Source organism: Equus quagga, chromosome 6, assembly GCF_021613505.1.
Source record: "Equus quagga isolate Etosha38 chromosome 6, UCLA_HA_Equagga_1.0, whole genome shotgun sequence".
Lineage (NCBI taxonomy): Eukaryota > Metazoa > Chordata > Mammalia > Perissodactyla > Equidae > Equus > Equus quagga.
The window spans coordinates 2,565,618-2,583,949 of NC_060272.1; the positions used below are offsets into that span (position 1 = coordinate 2,565,618).

General features: G+C 57.9%; 1 protein-coding gene across 18 annotated transcripts in view; it reads right to left on the bottom strand.

Moving 5' to 3' along the window:
* Positions 1-18,332, bottom strand: part of MCF2L (MCF.2 cell line derived transforming sequence like) — a 174,244-nt gene that overhangs the window by 10,539 nt on the left and 145,373 nt on the right. For all 18 annotated transcript variants that reach the window (XM_046664016.1, XM_046664013.1, XM_046664008.1 and 15 more), the window contains 17 exons: positions 17,604-17,720; positions 16,914-17,063; positions 15,921-16,045; positions 14,563-14,677; positions 11,265-11,384; positions 10,747-10,938; positions 10,081-10,272; positions 9,298-9,457; positions 8,324-8,394; positions 8,036-8,112; positions 6,415-6,481; positions 5,578-5,693; positions 4,102-4,171; positions 2,295-2,387; positions 2,104-2,196; positions 1,142-1,267; positions 51-272 (listed from right to left, as the gene is read on the bottom strand). In XM_046664016.1, coding sequence (XP_046519972.1) covers positions 51-272; positions 1,142-1,267; positions 2,104-2,196; positions 2,295-2,387; positions 4,102-4,171; positions 5,578-5,693; positions 6,415-6,481; positions 8,036-8,112; positions 8,324-8,394; positions 9,298-9,457; positions 10,081-10,272; positions 10,747-10,938; positions 11,265-11,384; positions 14,563-14,677; positions 15,921-16,045; positions 16,914-17,063; positions 17,604-17,720 — 2,106 coding nt within the window. The remainder of the gene's footprint in view (positions 1-50; positions 273-1,141; positions 1,268-2,103; positions 2,197-2,294; positions 2,388-4,101; positions 4,172-5,577; positions 5,694-6,414; positions 6,482-8,035; positions 8,113-8,323; positions 8,395-9,297; positions 9,458-10,080; positions 10,273-10,746; positions 10,939-11,264; positions 11,385-14,562; positions 14,678-15,920; positions 16,046-16,913; positions 17,064-17,603; positions 17,721-18,332) is intronic.

The following is an 18,332-nucleotide window of genomic DNA, read 5'->3' on the forward strand; positions in this document are numbered from 1 at the left end:
CCCCTCACTCACATTCAGGGACTGCCTGTAGCTGGACCCCCCTCACTCACGTTCAGGGACTGCTTGTAGCTGTAGGAAGGCGCTTTCTCGTAGCCCTCCCCGTTCTCCTCTCTCTTCTTGCAGAAGAGCACCGCCTTCTCGTGCAGGAACAGGTGCCGCTGCATGGGCTTGAACCTGGCCAGGTCCTTCACCTTGCTGTGGCCCTTCTTGTGGTCCGTCCAGACGCTGAAGGAGCCCTGCATGAGCAGCTTCCCCAGGTCGCTCAGATTCCCCTGAAACATGTGGGGGCAGGAGGTCACTAAACCCAGAGCCAGGTGGGCGCCTCGCTGCACGTTGCTGAGTGAGCGGAGCCCCTCTGGGAGGCTGCACGTGTGGGTTCCAGGTGTGTGACCTTCTGGGAAAGAAAACTATGGAGACAGTGAAAGATCAGCTTCCCAGGGCTGGGAGGAGGGGCACGAACAGGTGGAGCAGAGGATTTTGGGGCCGTGAAACCACCCTGTATGATACTGTAGTGATGGACGCACGTCATAACACATTCGTCCAAAACCACAGAACGTCCGGCACCAAGAGTCAGCCCTGATGAACACCGTGAACTCTGGGTGACGGTGACGCGTCCATGGAGGTTCATCGGTTGTGACAAATGCACCATCTGGTGAGGACGCTGACAGTGGGGGAGGCTGTGGGGGCAGGAGGTGCATGGGAAATCCTTGTTTCCCACAATTTTGCTGTGAACCTAAAACTGCTCTAAAAATAAGGCCTAGTAATGAAAAGAAAGCGAGAGTGAGTGTTGAATGGACTTGTAGAGAGAGAAATAAAATTAATAAGTTGACCGAAATCTGACTTCTCGTGTCACATGTCACCAGCCCACAAGCGGCATAAGAGAAAACAGACCCCCGCCCGCTCCTGAGGGACGCCGACCGCAGGAAAAGGGCAGGAGTGGAGAGGGCTGCAGAGCTGCGTCTGCCCTGAGAGGCCCCCACGCAGGCTGCGGCCCGGGAGTTTGTCTCAGGGCCACCTGACCCCGAGTCACACGAGGTTTAACTGGATTCGGGTGACGCATGCAGTGGAAGCTCCAGGACACAGCTCTGCCCAGCGACGGCCAGCCGCAGCCCACCGCCCGTCAGCTTCCCGCGGCCCTTACGTCATAGCCCGTGATGGCGATGAGGTGCATGGAGTCGTTCACGGCCTTGAGGATGCCCAGGATGGAGCTCAGCGCCTCCTGCAGGTCCTCGGCCCCCTCACAGCTCTTGCTGTATTTCAGCATTTCCTGGGGGAGAGGAGAACCAGGCCCCACTCACACACCCGTCCCGTCCGGACACTAGATGCTGACGCTCCCTCGAGAGCTGCTGGAGTGCCCGTGCTCTGTCCTGGAAGCAGAGGCCCCCGGCAGCCCCAACACAGACCCTTCGAGACGCAGTCACCACAGCACACATGCATGCGGACAGCCACCCTCCCCAGGTGGCAGGTTTGCTAGGGCCACTGGCTTTGGAGCAGCTCGGGAAGCCGCCCTCCCATCTCCCTATAGCTCCACTCCATACCACTCCCAATAGCCTGGCCGGATGCTGCTGATCGGGACGACCCCTGAGCCGGACACTCAGCCAAGCTGGGCAAGTGCAGGCCCCTCCCAGTGCCTCCGCAGGGTGAGCACCCCGCAGGGGGCTCACGTCTTCTATCTGCTACTGTAAACCTCCTACTCTTTCCTTTCAAATATGACACCCAAATAAACATCTGACTGTCAAAGGCACGCTTGCCGCGTCCATTCACACGCTCACTCCAGCCTAGCAGAGCTGCCTCTGCTGGGCCCACAAGGACAGCTGGATATAGACTGGGCTTTGCTGGGAAGAAGCGTATGGCACACAGCCCAGTGCATGTGGAGAGCCCTCACAGGGTGGGGTTTGCCCGTCTGTTCACCTCTGTGTCGCCAGCCCCGTGGCCATGGCCAGCGCACAGCAGGCCCTCCACAAAGGGCTGTGAAGAACCAGGACTCTCATAGAGATGGGAAGAAGGCAGCTCAGGGACGGCCGGGGCAGCCGCAGACAGACAGGCGGGTGGTGGCAGGGAGGGGCGGCCGCCAGGCTGGGTGCGGGGCCTGCGGGGTCTCACCTTGAGCAGCAGCTGGTACTTGGTGATCCTCTGGACTGGCTTCAGCAGGTAGGAGTCCAGGCTCAGCTTGTGGTCCAGCTTCTTCTGGCATTCCTGCACCCCCCAAAACCTCTGGGTTAGACGGTTCTCAGAGTTCTGGGTTTGGGAGCCCGCCACTAAAGGAAACGACACTCGAAAGATCCCGGACACACCTGGAAGAAGGGGCAGTCGGCGCACTGCCTCCACACGCTCTCGGAACGCGGCTTGTTCTGACAGTACTTCTCGTAGATTTGGAACTCCTCCATCTGTCCCGGGACACAGACGGCCATCTCAGCGCCCCGGGGGGCTGGCGCCACTCCCGAGTCACACCCTCTGGACGCCCACTGCTCCCAGAGGGGTCCCGGGTCCTTGGAACCCCCCATCACAGGCTGTCCTGGGTGAGGGGCCTCCGCTGCACGGACTCCCTCAGAGGCTGTTAGAGGCTGTTTTTTCAAATGGAACTTCCTGAGTCTTCTCTGGCAGTTTTGCACATTACACAGCTTATTCTCTGAGTCAGACCTGAGCCCCGGGTGTGAGATGCAACCGCCCCAGGGCAGCCCGGGGGCACAGACGGCTCTGGGGCTCCTTCAGCTGGAGCCAGCACACGGCTGCGGGCCAAGAGGCAGAGGGGAGCGCAGAGCAGTGGTGCTGAGACGCCTCCTGCTTGCTGAGAGCCCTGCACCTCGGTCAGGCTGCTGACGACCTGTGCCCAGTGTCAGCCTCCCGCACAAACCCCAACCAAATGTGGAGCAAAGTGGCCTGGAATCAAGGACGCACGACGCCTGCCCCAGGCCCCCTGCCCCTGTGGGGCCAATCCGGGCTCTCCCCCTCCATTTCAGACGCACGCCCCTCGCAGTGGGGCAGCCAGGTGACAGCGCCCCCAGAAGCTCCCTTCTCAGGGCTGCCTTGGTCCTGACACCGCTTCTGTACACATTAGCTCAGGACAGCTGGCTTTGCCACAGGACTAACAGACTAAAAATAAACGTAGGACCAACACAGACTTTCTAAAGAATCCCCAGAGCTCAGTGTACACGGTGGTGCTCAAACTTGCATGGGCAGCAGAATCGCCCGTAGGCTCGTTTCAACTCAGAACCCCTGGAGGTCCTGGCGTGGCAGGTCTGGAGTGGGACGTTAGAATGTGCGTTTCTGAAAAGATCCCAGGAGGTGCTCATCCTGCCGGCCAGGACCCGACGTTGAGCCGCTGGCCTGCAGTGTGACGGCCCGGCTCCAGTTCTCAAACAGCTCTGAGAAGCGCTGCCAACGGCCAGGCCGACTGGAAACACAAATATCGCTCCCCTTTTCCTCCCTTCTGCCTCCTGACGCCAATTCATCGTAGCGAGTTGCAGCCTCTAGCTTGAGACTTAGTTTCACTGCTGTTAGGAAGCTGCATTTTCCCTACTGCTAAGCTAGCAGTCGGTCGAGATCAGCATAACAAGATCTCGTGGGCCTGCGAGGAGAAGACAGCGGCCCCTGCGCCCGGCAGCCCCTCCTCCTCTGAAAACTTCCCCACCAACCCCCCACCTCGGCTGATCGCCCCGCTCTGGAAGGAGGCAGACATTTACTATTTCAAGGAGAAAAAAATAAGGCTCAGAAAGCGTGAACGACTTGTCCAAGGTCAGCTGGGAAGGGAGGGCGTCTTAACCAGGGCAGGACCAGCACAGAACAAAACACCAGCACGAAAGCACTCAGCTTCACCCAAACTTGCCATCAACACTCAGATGCTTCACAATTCTAGCATTTCTCAAAGCTTACGTTTGATAGTTTTTCTCTTTTTTGAACTAGTTATTGGGCTTTAGGAAAAAATCGCATTCTTTTGGCCCTACCATAAAGTATCACGTCATCTCAGCCAAGCTGGAAACGTGTACTTTGTGACTTCAGCTGGTCAGAGGGGACGGCAATAGGATTTAAAGTCACTATGATTTTAAGTAGTAACTGTAAGAAATAGGGCACAGCAAGGTGCACGTTTACACAAATACATACCCTTTCTAGAAAACACCTTCCGACCAGCTCTGGGCAGTCTATGTAGTTTTCTAGCTCCCTCAGGAATATTCTAGACAAAGGAAGTTTGCATTAGGTTGTACGATGGACAACATGAATAAGACGGCATCTGTAACAAATTAACAGGCATCGTTTTCCAGATGACTCTCCATCCTAACTCTGGACGGTGCAGGAGGTGTCGTGTGCGGGAAAACGCCCTCTGATTTCAGGAACCTGCAGCCCACAGCTGTCACTCTCAGGGTCCCCCCTGCACCAAACTCTCAGGGTTAAGCCAACGCGACCCCCTTGCGGGTCCCTTTACGTTTCTGGCGTCAGTGCTCACGCAGAGGTTGGGGAGCCCCTTTTTGCTGGCAGACATGGGACAAAGAGGCCACAGGCAGACAGACAGAAGCATCTAGAGGCTCTGAAAGTCCAGCCCCCATACCTGTGTGCTTGTGTAACAGGGCTCTTGGCTCTGCCCCTGGGACCCTCCCTGAGGTAGCACTGCCCTGGGCCCTGGGCCGAGTCCTCCTCTGTTTGTTTCTATCGGGGTAAGTCCCATCGGGAGGGGGAGCTCCCTGGGGATCAGGTCAGGACATAGTACTGCAGTGTGGAGCCGCCAGGGGCCCAGCACCCGAGGACTGACTGAGACCCCAGGCCGGGGTCAAGGACACTGATGGGCTGGGCCACCTGCTCATTTTAGTTCCCAAGGGAAGGCCCCGGGTGGGGTCAGCTGCCTCCTTTATAGAAGGGCGGGTGGGAGATGCTAATGACAGAGGAGCCAAAGCATGTGGTCAGACTGAGAGCCCAAGTGTCCCCTGAGGGCCGGGGGAGGGTGGGGCCCAGTCCTGGCCCCGGCTGCACTGCCAGGGGAGAGGGAGGGTTCGCTCACAGCTGCTCTGTGTCTGTCTGCTTCCCTCTGCACTCCAGTCTCCCAACTCACAGCCTTTCCCACCAGCTCCCGCAAACTGGGACGAGGCACCAGGGTGAGCAGCTCCAGAAGGACCACCCGCACTTGCCCCAAAGCCACGGAGAGGCCTCAGAGTGCTCTCACGAGGGGAGAGCAGGAGGAAAGGAGCCCCCAGTGTTGTCGTCTTTTTCCACAAGCTTGGGAACAAAATGGGCTCTGCTAGGGGTGTGGCCTTCAGTGCCTCCCCAAAGCGCCAAACGCACACACGTGGGGGTGGGGCGGTGGCTCCTGTCCCAGCAGTAGAGGAAGAGGGCAGGAGGGGGCCGCTGACAGAGCGTAGAGCATCTCTCCTGGGGAACAGGCGGCCCATCTGTAAGCCAGCCACGCGGCTCAGACGACTCGCCCTTGGCCTGTCTCAGTCCCACTCGAGCCACTGCTCATGCCCCAGAGAGGGAGGAAGGGAGATTCCCCACCGGCAGAGCCCAGGCCCGTTTGGGTTCCTGCTCCCTGAAGGCGGCCACTCTGGAGGCGAGACACAGCTGACCACATGTGTGAGGAGGAAAGCCGACCTGTTATGAAAGTGGTAAATTTCTTCCATGTTTCCAAATAGAACATCCTTCTTGTTTTGAAGGCCTGTTGAGATGAGATGTGTCATTAACGGGTTGTCCATCTCGGCAGCGTAGCCCTGCGGGAGGGGAGAGAGGCAGGAGGCACCCTGAGCTGCAGCCGACAGACGGACGGCCGCTGCCCAGGGGGACGAGACAGTCCCAGGTTTTAGAGAGCAAATCGACCTTGTGTGTACTCACTGGCCTTTTCCAGGATTGTCTGCACAAGCACCACAAAATGTGAGTGAGTTACAAACAGCACAACTTTTTTGGGGGGGGAGGTCTCTTTTCAATGTTTTTAAAATTCAGGTACAACTTCCGTGAAGGGGACAAAACCTCATGTGCACACCTTGATAAGCTATTTATGTGTCTACACCCCTGTAAACCCCGCCCAGTTCAAGATACAGAACATTCCAGCAGCCGGAAGTCCCACTGTCCCCCTCAGGCAACAGCTCAGCACACAGGTGACTGTGCTCCGACCTCCCCACCCTGACGGCAGGCAGGGACTCCCCAGATGGGAACACGTTCTTATTTGATGTCCCCCACTCATCATCAGGTCCTGAGGGTCGCCCGTGGTCACGGGCCGTAGCAGCAGGTCTTTCTCCTGCTAAACGCTGTCCCTGAGTAAGTCCCCCTAAACCCACTGGGCCTGGTCTTGTGGACGGACATTTGAGTTGTGTCCAGTCTGGGGCTGTTCTGAGTGAAGTTGTGCTTTTCGGTGGACACAAGACCATTTGGGGTGGGGAGCCCCCCCCAAGCCGCCAGCATGGGGCACCCCAGCATCCCCAAGTGCGGGCTCACCTCCAGGACGCACAGCAGCTCCTCCACGTAGACCCGTTCCGTGTCAAGGAGCTCGTTCATGACGTGCCTGTGGACAGGGCGTGCGGACTGTTATCCAGAGGCCCGGACCCGCCTCCTGGCTTTGGGGCCACCCACACAAAATGACCCGATTCCTCAAGCGCATCTCAAGCATCGCTCTGCTCTGGGCACGTCTCCAAGTCCTCCCACCCCGCGGAGTCAGCCCTGCTCCCCTCTCCCGCCGCCGTCTCCTGCAGGAAGAGCCCCTCCTGCGCCTCTGCATCGGCCTGCTCGTCCGGGGCCATCTGCACCCCCACCTCGGGGCATCCTTTAGCTGCTCTAGGGCTTGTCACCACCCTCGTGCACACAGTGGGTGGCCAGTGACGATCAGGGAACTGCCACATGTCCATCACGTTGTGGATGCCCAGAGGGGCGTGGGTCTCAAATGAACAGTCAGGTCTTGTTTTACTGACGAGGACCACCTTTCAACCACTTATGACCAAGCTCCCCACCTTAATCCACAGAAAATGGAGCCACCGGGGTGCTCCTGGGTTGCGATCGTGGAGCACCGACGGAGGGGCACCATCAGTTCTAAAACAGTTGTCAGCACCTAACGAGGCCGTAGGGCCGCAGTTCAGAGTCCACGCTCCCAAACGGGGTGGCAGGAGAAGAGGGGCCTCGGGCCTCCCTCTCACCACCACGAGCTGGAGGTCAGTGCTCCTGTCTGGGAGTACAGCGCCTTACAGAGGGGAGGGGGTTCCCAGGTGGGGGTTGAGCTAGATGCTGAGGGCCGGCAGCGAGGGGGGCATTCTGAGTACTGATCTCAGAGTGGGACCACGCAGGGAGGCGGTGCGTGCAGCTGCCCTGTGGACGGTGGACAGTCCAGCCCAGCTGGAAGGTAGGGGTTCCATGGGGAAGTGACCCCCCCATCCCGGGAAGGACGTCGGAAGGACCCTCTCTGTCATTCTAGAGCTCAGACCTCATTAGCAGTGCTGTGTGGGGACGGACACAACCCCAGCCACTCCTGGGAGGGGCGGAGCACACAGGACGCCCAAGCGGGTGCCGTGGAAACAGGGTAGCTGTGAGAAGCAGAGCCTTGGGGTTGGGGTGAAGACGAGGAGGGGAGAGGTTAAGAGAGAGAAGTGACGCTCAGCTCAGCGCATGGAGCCAGGGGGGTGGGAAGGGCTCCTGGGCAGTGGGAGGGACCAAGCCCACCGGGGAGAGGGGAGCCAGGACAGGACCCAAACGGGCCACCCGAGGGGCTGGCTGGGGTGAATCACACTGTCTTCTCGCCTGGGGCTTCAGGGAAGGGAGAACACGAGCCATTTCAAATCAGCAAAGTGCTACCTGAGGATCTGGGGCAAATGCGGCTTTTCTAAGGAAAACCTAAATTTCTCTTGATTTCAGATGTGGACAGGCCAAATGAACACGTGTGTTCCACTTCCGTACATGCACCAGATGCACATGCAGGTGCCACACGACACCAGCGTTGCTCCTCCCTGGCGGCTCTGGGGTAGAAGCCGATGGGTCCGCCAGCTTGGCTCCTGAGGCTGAGACCTGGGGGGTCACGCTGGTCCCACCTGGACCAGAGCCCCTCGGGGGAGCCGGGAAGCAGCCCACCCACCTCCGCAGGATGGCCAGGCTCTCCTCCTCGTCCCCCGTGGAGCTGCCTCGGCCCTGCCGGCCCTCACTCATTTCACTCTGGGGAGAGAAGAGCACACGGGACTCAGCCGTCAAGCGCCAGGCGGCGCCCCCTCCGTCCCGGCTCAGGCCCGGAGCCCAGTCTCATCTCCCGTCTGAACAGATCTGAGGTCATGCAGACCAGGAGCAGCGGGAGGGAGGCAGGCGCAGGGAGCAGGTGGGGGCGGCTGGCCGGCTGGGTGGGGGTCAGCGGCGTGGGGCGGGGCCTCACCTTGGCCCTCCTGTAGGGCCCTCTCCGCGCGCTGCCCTCGCAACTGCTGTTCTCAGAACCTCTCCGGATACCTGGTTTGGAAAAAGGGCAGAAGGGTGGGTGTGACTCACCCTGCACCGCCTGGGGAGGGGCAGAGAGCGTGTGGGAGGGTCCGGCATTTTTTTTTTACTTTCAGAGGGAAAAGCAAGCAGGCCAGAGAAGGGGGAAGAAGCCCCATAAAAGTAGTGAGGAAGGAAAACGGGGCCGGGAGACTAGTCGGAGGACGAGGGGCTGGCCCGTAGGAGTCAGCTCACATCCCAGGGGTCTCCGGCTCCCTGCCCTCCGGCAAGAGCTTTGTGGCCAGGACGCTCCGGTCCAGGAGGTCTCTGAAGAGGCCAGAGAGCGATGTGTCATCGGACCCCGCACACAGGACGTGGGAACTGGCTCCCCAGAGCTCTGACAGCAACACTGGCCAAAGCCCTGAAGAAAACGGTGGGAGCCATCCCAGCTGCTGGGAGAGCGTGTTTGGGGACAGGGAGGTGACAGGAGGGAGTCTCTAGGAACTGGTGGGAGGTCAGCTTGGCCTCAGAGAAGGGCTGCACCCGCCAGGGACACAACGAGGGGCTGAGGCTGACCGTGGCGCCCGGCAGGCGGGCTGAGGCATGGGCACGTGGCTCTTTGGGGCTCAGAGCTCCGGAGGCTCTGGGGCACAGGTCGCAGCCACACTTGACGAAAACTATTCTGGCAACAGTGCTGAGGACAGTTGGGTCCTCAGGATTGGGGGGAAGAGGCCCCGGAAAATCCCCCAGCAGTGACTCGATATTCCAGTTCTGTGGACCATGCGCTCCTTGCTGCACTCTGCCAGTGCAGCACAGACAAGGGTAAACGAATGGCGGGCCAAGTGCCAATAAAACTTTATTTACAAAATGGGCGACGGCCCCTGGTGGAACGGAAGGAGGGCAGTCCCTGAAGGGACTGTGGGTGTCTGCACATACCTGGGGAGGCGCAGGGTGACTTGGCGAGCGCCTCGGGCCGGGGGGCCACTGGCTGCACGGGCCGCGTCTGCTTGGCTGCCAGCTTCTTCAGGCTCGCCTGCCTCCGGTGGAACATCTCTTCCATGCTCTCTTGCTTCTGGAAGACCTTCTGCACGTGTTCCTGAGGTGACAGGCGTGACCACTAGTGAGCAAGGAGCCTCACGAGCATCGGCGTCCACAGTTTAAAAACAGAGGCACCGTGCGCGGCCTCGGCCTCAGCACGCACAACCTCGGATGTGTGTGCTCTGGTGCAGCCATCCCGCCCCGTGCCGCTCGCCGTGCACAGGGAGGTACACCCTCTCAGGAATAACGGACACTAGGCCTCGAGGAAGGTCAGCTGGGGGGAGGGCCCCTCTGCACACACCCTTAGGGCGCTGAGGGGAGGGCAGCGTGCCGTGTGTCGCCCCAGGGGTGGGACAAGGGTGGCTGGCGGGGAGCTGGGAGGCGTCCAGTTTCAGTGAAACACGGAGGGGAGCACCAGGCAGCGGGGCCCACAGACATGGCCACTTCCTCGAGAACCCGCCTCAGCAGGACCAATCCCGCAGGAGGCAGGATGACTGCTTTCCAGGGAGGTGTGGAAATAATTTCTGCGTTGAAAGGGAAGCTGCACCAGATGACCTCCCGCTCGACATCTCTCTCAAGTGCCCGGAACCTCCAAGAACTGGTTCAAGGATTCCTGGGAACGTCGTGGGAGCAGCTCCCACATGCAGGCAGCGTGCTGCCGTGAGCAGCCCGACGGCTTACCCTCAGGTCTTGGGTGAGGATGAGTTCGTAGTCCTGGTAAATTTTATTGAGCTCCTGGATCTTATTTTCTGCGCCGGTCTCCAGAAACTTCTCGATCTCCTGGAGGGCTGCCTCTGCGCCGTCCTGGGACTGGCACTTGTCCACAGGCTGGGAGGCCAGCAGGTAGATGCCTTCATCGCACCACTTCATGGACTGGACACGTGGAGCGTTGCCGGGGGGGAAAATGGCACCGTGAGACGCTGCATCTAGGCGTCCCCATGAAGGGCTCTGCCAGGGCCTCTCGCTGTCTCCTGTGCGGCCTGCTGACCGCTACACTCTCGGGCATCTCTGCAGCACCGCATTGGCTCAGTTCTGAACTATGACCCAAGGGGGACACGGTGCCGAAAACACCCCAGCAAATCACCCGGACCGGACTCGCTCACAGAGAGGCAGGGCGCCATGCGCTAGCTAGACCGTAAGTTTCTGGGCCCTTTACAGAAACCGTTACTTGTGGCAAATGAATTCTAGAAAAGAGACGACTGAGTCAGGAGGTGACCGTCTGGCCAGAAGAAAGGTGTGGGGTGTGGGACCAGTTTCCACTCAGTGACTGATGTCTACCCGCCCGGAGGGAGCTGGCCTGAGGGACCGAGAGGCAGTTTGCCTGTGGGGCGCGGGTCGGGGGCCTACCGCCTCCAGGAGGCTGTGCAGCTCCAGCGACTTGCCGAGCAGCCCCCTCCTCCGCCCGACCTCGGCGGCAAACTGGTCGCAGAGGTGCTGCAGCTCGTGGCACTTGGGTCGGATGGAGTCCACCGCATAGTGCTTGTTGCCGATGAGCTGCTCACCCTCCAGGGACAAGGCGCGGGCCCGCTCCACGGCCGCCTGTGGGAGAGAGAGCCCAGACACGCGGTCAGCTCCTGTTCCTTACATGCAGGCGGGGCGAGATTTCCTGCGGGGGATCAGTGGACAGTGGGGGAGGGGTTAGGGTAGGGGTGGTGGGGAGAGGATGGGGTGAAGGGGGTGGTTGGGGGGAGACTCGGTGGGGGTGGACCAGGCAGCTGTTCCTCCACCTGCAGACGTCACTCAGGGCTGGGGGCTTCCGCTTGGATGGCGGGAAAGCCCAATTCCGGAACCTTCCTAAGCAACCTTGGTGACACTGTGCTTGCAGCCTCACCAGGCTGACGCCGCCCAGACGTCCCCATCCTTACACTGGACTTCTCCTCGAAGCTCGTGAGATCCTTCAGGAGGTGCTCCACGTGCGCCAGGCTGTTCCCCACGTCGGTGAAGGTCACTATCTTCTGGGCCAACGTGTCCAAGGCGGCTTTGACCTGAAACAGAGGAGGAGACCAGAGACCCGGGCCCACGTCAGGACAGCCACCGCTGAGGGAGAGGACATGGACACAACACTGAAGCCGGGAATCGAGGGAGGGAGGGAAGACCCAGATCTTCTCTCAGAAAAACAGGACGAGAGGGAAACTTCCTCAGTTTGATGAAGAGCGTCTACAAACATCCTACAGCCAACGTCACGGGAATGACGCGGGGAAAACAACACTCTCCCCCGGGACTGGGAACGAGGCGAGGACGCCCACTCCCTCTACCATCATCCAAGTGGTGGAAGCTCTACCCAGTACAAGAAGGCAAAAAATCACTCAAAACATAAACAAACAACAGATATACAGATCACAAAGGAGAAACTCAAGCTGTCCCTGTCTGCACACGATCTGATGGTCCATGTGGGGATCCCAGAGACTCCACAAAACGACGCCTGGAATAAGTGAGTTCAGCAAGGTCTCAGGAGACAAGATACACATACAAAAACCAACTATGTTTCTATCCATAGCCATGAACACATGGACACCAGAACTAAAAGTACAATACCATTTATGATGGCTTAAAAAAATGAAACACATAGTGTAAACCAAACAAAGCATGTGCTGAACTGGTAGGCTGAAAACCACACATGGATGAAAGAAATCTGAGAAAATCTAAATAAGTGGTGAGACGTGTTGTGTTCACTGATGGCAAGAGTCAACACAATCAAGATGTTGATTCCCCCCAAATACGGGTTTAACACAATTCGTATCAAAACCCCAGCAAAATTTTTTGTAGCTATCGACGAGATTATTTTAAAATTTATATGGAAAGGCAAAGGAACCAGAATAGAATAAAAGTATTTTGGAAAAGAACAATAAAGTGGGAGGAATTCATTCGCCCGATTTCAGGGCTTACTGTATAGCTACAGTGATTAGGGCCGTGTGGCGTTGACAAAGGGACAGAACCCAGACCCAGAAACAGACCCAAACAAAAATGCCCAACTGATCTTTGACAGAAGTGGGCGAGCAAGCCAGGGGAGGAAAGACAGCCTTTTCCACAAATTATGGCAGAGCCCCTGGACAACCAGAGATTAAACCGTGACCTAATTCTCACACCCTATACAAAAATAACTTGAAATGGATTGTGGACTTAAATGAAAAACTACAAGCTTTTAGGAAAGAAAAGCTTAGGGACATACATTTGGGATCTAGGATTTAAGATTGAAAGCCTTGTTAGGATGATCCTTAAAAGGCAAAATTGATAAATGAGACTTCATCAAAATTAAAAACTTTGCTCTGTGAAAAACCCTGTTAAGAGGATAAAAAGACGAGCAACAGATTGAAAGAAAATATCTTCAAACTACTCATCTGACAAAGGACTAGTATATAAAGTATATAAAGAACTCTCAAAACAGTAAAAAACCAAAACCAAAACAACCCAGTTAGAAAATGGGAAAGAGACACGAGACACCTCACGGAAGAGAAGAGACTGTTGACAAATAAGCTCACAGAAGGATGTGCGGTGTCCTCAGCCGTTCGGAAAGGCAAAACGGACCAGAACGAGGTACCACTACCCACCTATCGGAATGCGTACAAAGCAAAGACAAGGCCACACCAAGGGCTGGTGAGGATGCCGAGGAACCGGACCACCCACACGTTGCTGGTGGGTGCAAAGTGGTGCAGCCACCTGGACACAGTTTGCCACTTTCTTAAAAAGCTAAACACGCAGCTACCACACGACCCAGCAACCGCAGCCTGAGCACCTGTCTCAGAAACGACGACTTACGTTCACGCAAACATCTGAACACATTTATAGCAGCTTTATTGGGAATAGCAAAAGCCTGGAAACAGCCCAGCTGCCCTTCAATGGGTGGATGATCAAACCGCGGTCCGTCCACACTGTGGACGCTAACGACTCAGCAGTAACAAGAACAAACTCCTGGAACACGCAGCAGCCTGGGTGAATCTCTAGAGAATTACGTTGCGTGAAAAGAGCCAATCCCCAAAGTGAAGTTCTGTCTGGTTCCATCTATAGGACCTTCTCGAAATGACAAGATTATGGAAACAGAGAACAGACTGGTGGTTGCCGGGGGTCAGTGTGGGGAGGGGAGGGGCGGAGGTGGGTGCGTCCGTAAAGGGGAAACGGTCCCGTGGTGACCGAATGCTCTGTGTTCCCCGTGTCAGGGTCAGTGTCCTGGCTGCGCTCCTGAGCTACCGGCTGGGAAGATGTCGCCACTGGGGGAGACTGGGTGAAGGGTACACGGGGTCTCTCTGGATTATTTCTTACAACTGCACATGAATCTACAATTATCCTCAAATAAAAAGCTCGATTGTCTGAAGAGCCCTCCTCAGTCCCCACAAAAATAAGTAATGATGCCCCTCTTCCCCGGTGCTCCTGTGGTGTGCTGTGCACACTGGCGGCTCGTGCTGCCTTTCTGGTCCCCATCAGGGAAACTGGTTCTCCTCACTCCCCAGAGCTCAGGCAGGTGTCCTGACCTTAACAGTGCTCAGTGAATGCTGCTCAACTAAATCTCACGTTTTCCAAAAGCTGACCTTCCGGGACCCTCTGCAAAGGACTAGAACTGGAGGATGCGCCCCACAGAGCTGGTCGTGGGTCCTGCTCGCCCGGCACCTGCACGCTCGGCACCTGCACGCTGCCTCCCAACAGCTCCGTCACTGACTCCATGCGGCCACTTACTCTTGTATGTTTACGAGTCCTGCATCCTGACCAGAGCTTTCCTGAGGACAGGAAACACTTGCTCTGTGGGTCTGCGTGCCTAGCGCCAGGGCTGGACCATAGGGAAGTCTCAGTACGTGTGTTCTGTGTAAATAAAACATTAGCCGGCTTCTGATGGGTGGCCTAACGATTTAACACAATGGTGGGGCATCGATTCCACAGCCCTGTCACCCTGAATCCGAGGGAGCCTGTGTCTTTCATTTTTCTATACGCCAGGCACACAGCAGGCACATGATAAACACACGCTGGAGAAAGGACATACAAACACCTCTAAAGAGGGAATGAAGGCTCCCTGAGTGACTGACAGATGGTGCAGGAGGCAGAACCCATCAACAGGCAGACTTCACAGAACCTTTTGTAGACGATGATCCACCCATCAAATCGCATGTTTCAAGGCTTAGTCAAACCTGATGTGGCAGGTGACAGGTGGCCATCTATGCGCTCTGAGCCACTCACCTCTCGGAAATCCTGCTCAAAATGCCGGAGCTGCAGACACTGTTCGAGTTTTTGCTGATGCTTTGCCCAAAACTCATCAAAGGCGGCCTCGGTTTCATTCAGCTGGGCCAGGAGCCTAGGAAAGAGGGTGTGTGCTGTGTGGGGGCGGCACGTGGGGTGCTGAGGAACGGCCCTCCAACGCAAAGGGGGGCGGGGGGCTCGGCCTCCACACAGCCTTGCCGAGACCCTCCCTCCCCTTGTCCCGGGCACCGAGCCGCAGGGTTTGCAGGGCCCATCCCGCGGGAGGGAGAGGCACGTCAGAAAGCAGAGGGTCCCTGCCCCACAGGCCTCACTGCGCTGGGACACGGTGACACCGCCTCCCTGAAGAGGCCGCTTGGCGGCTGGTGAGCTGCGCTTATTAATTTCTGAAAGGTCCAGATCGTAATGGTTTGGGCTTATTATCTATAACTCTGCTTCAGGGGTGAGGGAAGGGGTAAGCTGTCACCATGTGCGAGTGGGTGAAGAGCTGCTGCCACCTCTCGCTGTCACTGTCCCCAGTCTGAGAACCCCTATGCGCCAGACGCTGTGCTAGGTGCTGACGTGTGACCCTGTCTGCTCCTGCACCCACTCTGTGGGCGGGAGGGCGTGCTCCCCTGCAAGATGAGAAACCGGAGCCTTGTAGGGGGGACCACCCTCCTCCGCTGGTGACGTCACATCTACGAGGGACCTGAGTGCCCCCGGGGCCTCCCCTGACACCCCAGCGCAGAACGCCTGCTCCATGTGTGAACCGCGGCTGCGCTGGGGGCCACAGCAAGTATCAGCCTGGGTGCAGGCCTGGGTTGGCCTGTGATGGCTGGGGACTGCCGGGAGGCCGTCCTGTCGCTCCACACCTGGCCCCCACCTGTCCTCACATGAGGGGATGGCCTGCGGGGCCGAGAGCACGAAATGGGAGGAGTGTGTGGGGTCCGCGGACACTCCGAGGCCACAGGATGTTAGCCGACAGTAGTTAACCCTGTGGGCACGTCACCCTGTGTCCTGTTTCACAGCCGGAAACCACGGGAGAAAAGGGCGGACATTCCCTTTACAGAGAGAAAGATACGCTTCTAAGCCATGGGCCGCGACCTGGGGCGGGACAGGACAGGAGGGTGATGGAGCGCAGGCCTGGGCGGACCCCCCACCCCACTGCTCTCCCTCAAACGTCTCCTCTGTCTTGTGAAGAAGAGCGTTGCTCCCAGAAACCTTGCTCCCCAGAAAACTGCTTTCTTTGGATTTGGAAGAAAAGTATTTCAGCAACAAGGACCCTGAGGCCCCCCTGCTTCCTGTTAGGGCGAGAAGCTGAGGCTCAGAGAGGCGACGTGTGTTCGGGCGCACAGCCTCACCTCTGCACGGTGGTCTGATTGTCCAACTGGTCCTGGTTCGGGCTCTGCTCCGTGCTCCTGGCCAGAGGCTCCCTGATGCTCTCCAGGATGCTCCGCCCCTCGTCCAGCGCCAGCCTCATGTTCTCCTGCGGGCAGAGCACAGCACGTCACACTGGGACTCAGTCCAGGTCAGAGAGTGCAGTGGGCTCCGCGGCGCTCCCCTGCATGGGCAGTGGGAGGCGAAGACGAGCAAGGTGGACATGTGACCAGCCCAGTGAGGTCCTCCTGGACCCTCCGTGCTGATGGCTCGCTCCTGCGTTTCGCTTGGAACTGGGAGGGAGGGCCGCTGTCGGGGGCTCCTCCTGCTGCGACCAGGGCACAGATAGGTGACGGGTTGCTCAGGGGCAGTGGGACAAGGTAAGACAGATACGGGAAACCAGACAAAGGGAGTGAGGGGTTCTCTGGGTGGGGGCAGCCCCGAGGACCAGCTGGGGGTCATGGCCACTGCTGATTCAAAGCCACAGCGTGCAGGTCGGGTGCGGGGCAGGACGGGGCAATGGACTCAGAGAGCTCGTCTCCCTCGGAACATATTTATCCAGGAAGCGATGGTAAACAGTTTCAACACAGAAGAACCTGAACCTCTCCAGCCAGTCCAGCGCTTCTCTACCTTCTGTCACTGGACACCAGGGTTCTCTGCTTGGTCCAACTAACAAGCAGCAGAAACAGCTGGAAGGCAGGCCCTATAGCATGCACAGCTCAGGAGCTCGTGATGCCTGAGGCCTTGCTTCACTCGGATCCGTGAGCATCGACCATGGGGCCGCCTCCTGCACTTCACAGCGTTGGTTCACGCCGCTCACGGGGAGCCCTGTTTCATGCCCCTCCAGAGGGTCCCCCGCTCGTCAGCACCACAGCATCTTTAAAACCCCCCGACCCTGTCTCACCTGAGGCCGACACCGGCTGCTCTCCTCCACCATCTTGCTCGCGGGTGGAGGACCCCGCGGAAGCCGCACGTACCTTTGCTTTGTGCTTCTTCTCCGTGTGTGCGATGAGCACAGAGCTTGTGGATGGGACGTCGTTGGGCAGTTCCGTCTCGGCCAGCTCCGTCCCGAAGGACTGCAGCATCTGAGCCGTCTGCTTCACCATGACAGCAAAACTCTCAATCGCCTCGGGAAGAGGAGAAACAGCGTCACTGAGCTTTGTAGGCACCGCTCCCTCCTCTGCCCGTAGAGCAGACGTCCCCCGCAGACCCGGAGGGCGTCTCAGAGATGGGACGGGGCCACTGCAAGTCTGCTTTGCGTAAGTACCTTCCCGCGTGTTCCTTAGCCTCACGGCTTCCTCAGAAACATACCAGGCACCCCTTACACACGCCGTCACCACCCAGAGTCATGCTACGTTCGAGGGCTCTCTCTCTCCGTTAGCAGAAGTGTGAGTGCCACAACCACAACACAGGGTTTTCTTTCTCTTGTTCTTTCTGTCTCTGAGCCCAGAGAAAGCCACTCCCGAATTTATTACTCATGTTATTTCTTTAAATGACTGAGGCCCACTGAGACCATCTCCTCATTCTTGGGGAGAAAACTTCGGCTAATGGGAACACGTCTCTGGGAAAGGCAGCATCGTAACGCAAAAGCAATTCTGTTGGATTAACTAGGCATTATTGAGAAGCACGGCCCCCAGCCAGCACCCGGGAGTGCCAACAGGACTCACTGTGCGGTGACACAACCACTTGGTGTGGCAGTAATCCAGGGTCCCGCCCAGGTCCTCCGTCAGCTGGGACTTGTCAATGTAATCGTGCAATTCTGGTACTGAGCTCAGCATTGTGACCTAGAGGAGCAAGAAAACCGCCCCATAAACAGACCGCCTGGCGCACGAGGAGGAAACCAGCTCCTGCGGATGTTAAGGGTGGCAGCGTGGGCAGAAGCATCTAGTTAAATCCTAGCTCCACTACTTATGGGCTGGTTGACTTTACGCGAGTTGCTATTCTCTCTGGGCCTCGGCCTTCCTGTTCATGAAATGGGTATAAGATGGTTACTCTCACCAGGTGACAATCATCAAGGCATGAAAAACCTGGGCAGACAGCTGGACACACAGCCGAGATGGGGCGTCTGATGGGTGAACGCTCCTGGGCCAGGGGACCTCGGCCTGGCCGCCAAACGGTGCTCTGACTCCAAGAAGATGACTTTGCCCCTCTTCCTGCTGAAACACCGCGAGGTTGCTGCCAGCGCTGGTCGGGGTCAGCACAGCGCCTCCAGGGCACGGCTGCCGTCACAGGTAGATGCATGGCGGCCGTGACCAGTGAGCTCTTCCTCGTGGGACGCGTTTTTATTTTTCTGTACTTCTCTCACCCTCTCTGAGGTTATTCTGTCTGTGAGTTTTGGATAAAAATATAGCCCGTGCTTTGTAAGCCTCAGACGGATGCTACAAGACAGGTCTCAA